Here is a 6,453-nt window from a genome sequence, read left to right as displayed (position 1 = left end):
CCATAAAAATTCTAGTAACTGAAATATTAAATTAATTCTTTCTTTCTTTCTGTATCACGCTCTTTCCATTTCCTTTTTTTTCAGTCTCTAAAAATTTCTCTAAACGAAGATGAATAATCAAAATACAATCTAGTTCTCATAAAAATAGTCAAATTGTAACACCAAAATTGAATCAGAATAAGAAAAGAAGAAGGAAAAAAAAGAAAAAAAAGACAGAAGACGATCTGATCCCACCTAGTTTCATTATAAAAATTTTAGCATTTACAATTTTAAAATACTACTTTTATAATTTTAACACCTCATTTTACAATAAATCGAACATCAAACATGCCCAGTGTACAGGCACACAAGCCTCACTCGTCTACGCTTGCTCAAGTTCGGATGGGGCTTGCTTTTATCTGTAGCCCACGTTAGACAACTTAGTTGCACAGAATAATCACTTATCATTAGGCTTGGGCCAGTCCAAATAATCTAGATTGAGATTGAGAAGGTCCAACAATCTCTCTAGACTCTCATGTTTTCTTTCTGAATCAACACGCTCTCTGGTCGAAGCTAGGATATAGGTGTTAACAAATTTCATACAATGGTTATCTACACGTGGGACCTACGACTATGAGACGATAAAAAAAAAATCGTTGATACATATCCAACACCAGCAGTAAGTTTATCACCAAACTAGAGAGAGGCAGCAAAATCGAAAGGCCACGTGTACCAAGATATACATCACCTGGGGTCCACGGCTATTTTTTCATGCTTCCACATATAGAACATGGTGACGTGTCACCACAATTCTTACTATTACCGACATATATATATGTCGGTAATAGTAAAAGTTGCAGATGCTTTAAACTCTTTGCCACGTTTAACAACCTCAAAGCGAATAGTCCCAACTCTTCGACCACATTTTACCACATATGCTCGCCTATATAAATCCTAATCCTAAACCATAGTTTTCATACATCTTCGAATATTACTCACAATCTACTTGCTTTTGACACTTGTTTTTGAGTTTTGCTTGTTATTAGAAGCTCTTGCTTTTGCTCTTTTCACTTTGAAAATGTCGCAGTACCAAAACCAATACCCCGGTGGTACACCCCAAGTTGATGAATATGGCAACCCAATTCGCGTAGATGAACATGGCGGTCCCCGAACTCACACTGATCAATATGGCAACCCGACCCACCACACTGACACAACTGGTGGGTTTGACTCCTCCACTCTCCAAGGTATGCGCCCTGATGCAACCGCACCTACTCGTGGCGGTGATAATCGTCATGATCAGCAGCAGGGGTTGACAGAGAAAATAAAAGAGAAGATCCCAGGTGTTGGGCGCAAGCATGATGATCCGTACCAGCAGCAAGGTCACACAACTTCAACTACAGCCCCAGGTGACTGCGAGGGCCAACATCAACAGGAGAAGAAGGGGTTGACAGAGAAAATAAAAGAGAACATACCGGGTGCTGGGCGCAAGCATGATGATCCGTACCAGCAAAGTCGTACTTGATTGGAGAAGATCAAGAAGAAGCGTCCTGGACACCACTAGGTGGTGTTGATGTCGCATGCTAGCTCGCATCATTTTATATATGTTTCTCACTTCTATATGTAAATTACGCTTGTTTGTAGCATAAGCGAGTCCATATGCATGGTACCGTTTTTGTTACAAAAAAGTGATATGTTTTTTTTTTTTTTTTTGGGTTTAATAAGTGATGCATACAATCTGGTTGTGTTGTATGCTTCCATTTGTTTGGGTCAAATGTTGTGTTTTGTGGTGTTATTACTTTTAATAAAGTGGTGTGCTTTTGTTATTTTTTTGGCTGATATATGATATGCCTTTTTTATTTTTATTTTAATTGAGCCTCACTTTTGCTCTAATTAGGATGGTAACTTTGAGAAGAAATGATATAGTAACACAATTGTTGGGAGTTAGTACTTGGGGACAATCTAATCTCGTGTGATACACAAATGTCCCACAAATCTCAGAAGGGATGTCATCTAATATTTGTCGGTTGGTGTTCGTGGCAAAATAGGCCCATGGTAGTCGACACACTCGTCACTTCTTACAGAGGCCCAATGCGATTTCTGGGCTAGTGAGCTAATACTCTATGAGTAAGTGAGATAATACTATTTCATATTGGTCCAAAACTTTGAAACTGCTTTTGCTAGGGGGATTTTTCATTACCATGCAATATAATGAGAGATAATAAAGAGTTAAGAGACTAGTCAAAAGTCACAAAATATGAGGTGAGACAGGAGTATATGATTTTGTTGACAATCACTAAGAGCATCTCCAACAGGAGAGCTAAACACAAAATACTCAATTTAGAGAGTGAAACTACAAAACATTGGTTCTACAGTTTCTCTAAACCTCAAAAGTTTTTTGGCTCATACATGGTACCTCTCCAGCCCTGATGGGTTATTGTAGATTAGGAGTTGAATTTCTTCTAATAAAAATTCCAGTAACTGAAATATTACATCAATTCTTTCTTTCTTTCTGTATCACGCTCTTTCCATTACCTTTTTTTTTTCATGTCTCTAAAAATTTCTCTAAACGAAGATGAATAATAAAAAAACAATCTAGTTCTCATAAAAATAGTCAAATTGTAACACCAAAATTGAATCAGAAGAAGAAGAAGAAGAAGAAGAAAAAGAAAAAGAAGAAGACAGAAATCGGATCTGACCCGACCTAGTTTTATTGTACAATTCAAAGAAACGTTGTCAAGTTTGACAGCAAGCTAGCGCACAAAAGTTGAGGGATGGGTTGCTAATTTGCGCCAACTCCACTAGGCACAATGCGCACAGCACCTAGATTCTAGACAGGCTATTTATGAGCCCTGCGTGAGTTTGGTTCAACATTTGATATTGTGTTCACATTTTGATCGATATTGTGTTCTTTGAAAAAGCTGGGGTTTTAAAAATTAAAAAGTGCGTATGAAATTTTTGTAAAAGCCGAGCGTTTGATAAAAGCGGTTAAAATATGATTTTTGAAAAAATTGAGTGTATGGTTAGTATTTATAAAAGTGAAAGTTGAGAAATAAATTACTAAAAAAGAAAAAATATATATAAAGATAATTTTTTGTTTTAATTCACTTTCTTAATGCAAGTTATGGATACAATATTTTTATAAAAATTTTACAATAAATTTTATGTGACAAGTTAATGGTAGGAAAAAAAAATGTCACTAGTAAGTCTAGATGAAAACTAATAATAATTTACTATGTAAATTTTATTATCATGAAATTTAATAACTTACTATGTAAATTTTATTATTTATGAAATTGTTATAAAAATATTTTGTCAACCCGTACTTTTTTTTCTAAAGAAAAATAGTACTAATTTAAAAAGTATGGAGATATAATAAAATATCACAATATTTTCACAATACTAGTTTAAAATTAATCTTTGTAAGATAAAATTATTAACATTTATATCTTTTAAATGAGTTGTTCTAAGATTATATATGTATCTACAATTTTTTTCTTTACCACATACTCTATAACATTACACTTATAAAAAAATAAGTTGTAAAAATAATTTGTGTTCCTACTCCCTATATTTTCTTCCACGTTGCTTTACCCAAACCCAAAATTTTTTTTTTCTTTCACTTTTTTCTCATCCACTCGTTCACTTCTTCCTCATCTTCTTATTTTTCTTTTCTTTTACTTTCCTCCACACAAAGCCTCTCTCTCTATCTCTCTCTCTCTCTTCATATTTTCCATTTATCAAAATATCTGCCGAATTCAAAATGGGTTTTTTGAGATTAGAGATGTAAGAGCATTCACATCCCAAAATTCTATCTCATTCTATTTTACTATCCCAAAAAATTAATTTATCAATTATACCATACTATTTTACAATACTCTTAGCATTTCAACTTTTATTTTACAATACAACACATTAAATTAATATTTGTACACAATAAAATAATACTTTCTTCGTCCCAGTTTGTTTGTCCTCTATGTCATTTTGGGATGTCCCAAAATATTGTTCTATTTCTAAAAATAATAAAAGTCATTAGTTTACTAATATTCCTATTATACCCCTACTTTATTTTCAAAACTATTTGAAGAGAAAACTAACAAATATTTTTAAAAAATCAATGTAATTAGGGCACCTTTTCAATTGCCTCATTAAAAAAAACCCTTAAAAAAACTGATAAATTTATTTAAGGGTAATTTTGTAAACTTATACATTTTTATAAGGCAGATAAAACAATAAATGATATTCTCTTAAAAAGTTTAATTTTTCAAACAAGACAAACAAATTGGGACAAAAGGAGTATACCCCAAAACCTAAATAAAAACAAAAACCTAAAACCCAGTGAGAGAGAGGAATTGATAAAGTGAATAAAATATTAGTTTTTTTAAATAGAATTGCACTATTTCAAAAATTTTTTACAATAGTTGATATTTGCAAGTCCAAATGTTGGGCTTGTATGATATTTTGATGCTAAAATTCTCTTACATATACTATTTGGTAATACAAAATGCGAATGCTCTAAGACCCCCACAACAACAACAACAACAATAACAACAACAACAACAACAAAAAAAAGAAAAAAAAGAAAAAAAAAAAAAGAAGCCCAGAAAGAGTCGAGCCCAAGGCAAAAAAGGGCCCAGAAACAATGGAAAAAAACCCACCATAAATCCCTCATTTTCTCTTCTTCCTCCTCCGCCTCCAAAAGAAAGAGCGTACATTCAAAGAGAGAAAAATCCAGAGAGAGAGAGAGAGAGAGAGAGAAATGGTGAAGTTTTTGAAGCCAAACAAAGCAGTGATACTCCTGCAGGGACGGTACGCAGGTCGCAAGGCGGTGATCGTTCGATCCTTCGACGATGGCACTCGGGACAGGCCGTACGGGCACTGTTTGGTTGCGGGGATAAAGAAGTACCCGAGCAAAGTGATCCGCAAGGACTCGGCCAAGAAGACGGCCAAGAAGTCCCGCGTCAAGGCCTTCATCAAGCTCGTGAACTTCCAGCACCTGATGCCCACGCGCTACACCTTGGACGTGGATTTGAAAGATGTGGTCGCCGTGGACTCGCTTCAGTCCAAGGACAAGAAAGTCACTGCGGCGAAAGAGACCAAGAAGAGGCTCGAGGAGCGTTTCAAGACTGGGAAGAATAGGTGGTTCTTCACCAAGCTTAGGTTCTGAGTGTGATTGATTCAATCAATCAATGGAGTCTACTATTACTTTAGGTGTTTTTTTTTTTAATGTTCTTATTGAAGAAACAACAAAACCCATATCTGTTTTGACTTCTTTTTTTTTAAGTTTGGTATGGTTTTTACTTTTATTGATGTTTGGATGATTATGGCATCTGGGTTTTGTTTAATTGTTGGATTTTGCTTATTATTTTTGATGGGTTATGTCTTATTATAAGTTAACTGCTTGTGTTATGGTTCATGGATTTGGTTGATTTTGGTTAGAATGAATGTTGTCGTGTATGCTTAATTTTATGATACATTGTTGTGTCATGATTGATGGGTAATTGTAAATTGGGCAAAAGAAAAGAAGCAACTAAGCTTTTACATGATATGGTAGAAAGGGGAATTGAATTCTCCCTGATGCTGTTGTCACATATAATGCCATTGACAAATGGGTTTTGCAAAGAAAGGAAGATAGATGGAAGTGTGCAATCAAATGTCCAATGGAGGAGTATCTTTAGATGGAAATTACATATACCACATTGATTCAAAAATTGCAAATCAAGCCTAATCATGAAATCTCAAGAGGTTGGGTTCTATAATTGACATTTTCTTGCCTTTATATTGTGACAAATCCTATGTTCTGTTAGGTTATTTTATTTTTCTCTTAGGGCAGCTGCTGATTGTAAACCATGGGAACAGTCGTTGGTAACCTTCTCTTTGAGATTCAAGTATGGTCGGGGAACTTCTGCAGCCGCCTCCTATGCTCTCTGCAATATTGCGGTTGGTTATCGATAGGAGTGTTTGCCTTTATCTTGGACCAGATTGATAATCAGTAGAAGAAACAATATCTTCTGCTTCGCTTTGAAGGAGGTGTGTGCTTTCAAACAATATCTTTTTTTTATTGGTATAAGATTCAGTTGCTGAATTTGATTTTGATGTAGGCTTTTAGGTTTGAATTAGTCTAACTTTGGTGTGATTGTTAAGAAATTTTATGTAGGATCCTGTGATTAGATTCGAAAGGATTGAAATATTAGGCTTTGTCATTTACTTAATTGATTTTTGCGGTTCTTCTGGTGTTAAATGCAGACTTTGGCTTGACTTGGGCAGCTCATTGCAGCTAAAATATGAAGAAATGAATTGAAGATAAGAGTTTTGTATTAGTTTGTGATAAGTTTTTTCCGTGCAACACTGTACGGTAGTATTAATGCCTCACAAAGTCCTTCATGGCAAATGTTATAGTAATGCCTCACAAAGTCCTTCATGGCAAATGTTATAGTAATGCCTCACAAAGTCCTTCATGGCAAATGTTGTAGT

General features: G+C 34.7%; 2 protein-coding genes across 2 annotated transcripts; both read left to right on the top strand.

Annotated features, from left to right (window-relative positions):
* The first annotated feature begins 849 nt into the window (after nucleotides 1–849).
* On the top strand, nucleotides 850–1,805 carry LOC142631564 (uncharacterized). The gene has a single exon (XM_075805750.1). It carries the CDS (start codon nucleotides 1,058–1,060, stop codon nucleotides 1,502–1,504), a length of 447 nt encoding a protein of 148 aa, XP_075661865.1. The 5' UTR covers nucleotides 850–1,057; the 3' UTR covers nucleotides 1,505–1,805.
* Nucleotides 1,806–4,642: 2,837 nt separating this feature from the next.
* On the top strand, nucleotides 4,643–5,376 carry LOC142632053 (large ribosomal subunit protein eL27). The gene has a single exon (XM_075806477.1). It carries the CDS (start codon nucleotides 4,739–4,741, stop codon nucleotides 5,144–5,146), a length of 408 nt encoding a protein of 135 aa, XP_075662592.1. The 5' UTR covers nucleotides 4,643–4,738; the 3' UTR covers nucleotides 5,147–5,376.
* The last annotated feature ends 1,077 nt before the right edge of the window (nucleotides 5,377–6,453 follow it).

This window comes from Castanea sativa, chromosome 4 (genome assembly GCF_040712315.1).
Source record: "Castanea sativa cultivar Marrone di Chiusa Pesio chromosome 4, ASM4071231v1".
Taxonomy (NCBI): domain Eukaryota; kingdom Viridiplantae; phylum Streptophyta; class Magnoliopsida; order Fagales; family Fagaceae; genus Castanea; species Castanea sativa.
This window is presented reverse-complemented; position numbering and strand designations above follow the sequence as displayed.

Bases quoted from the DNA above. Each gene is read 5' to 3' on its own strand.
- LOC142631564 (XM_075805750.1), top strand. From the start codon at position 1,058: ATGTCGCAGTACCAAAACCAATACCCCGGTGGTACACCCCAAGTTGAT.
- LOC142632053 (XM_075806477.1), top strand. From the start codon at position 4,739: ATGGTGAAGTTTTTGAAGCCAAACAAAGCAGTGATACTCCTGCAGGGA.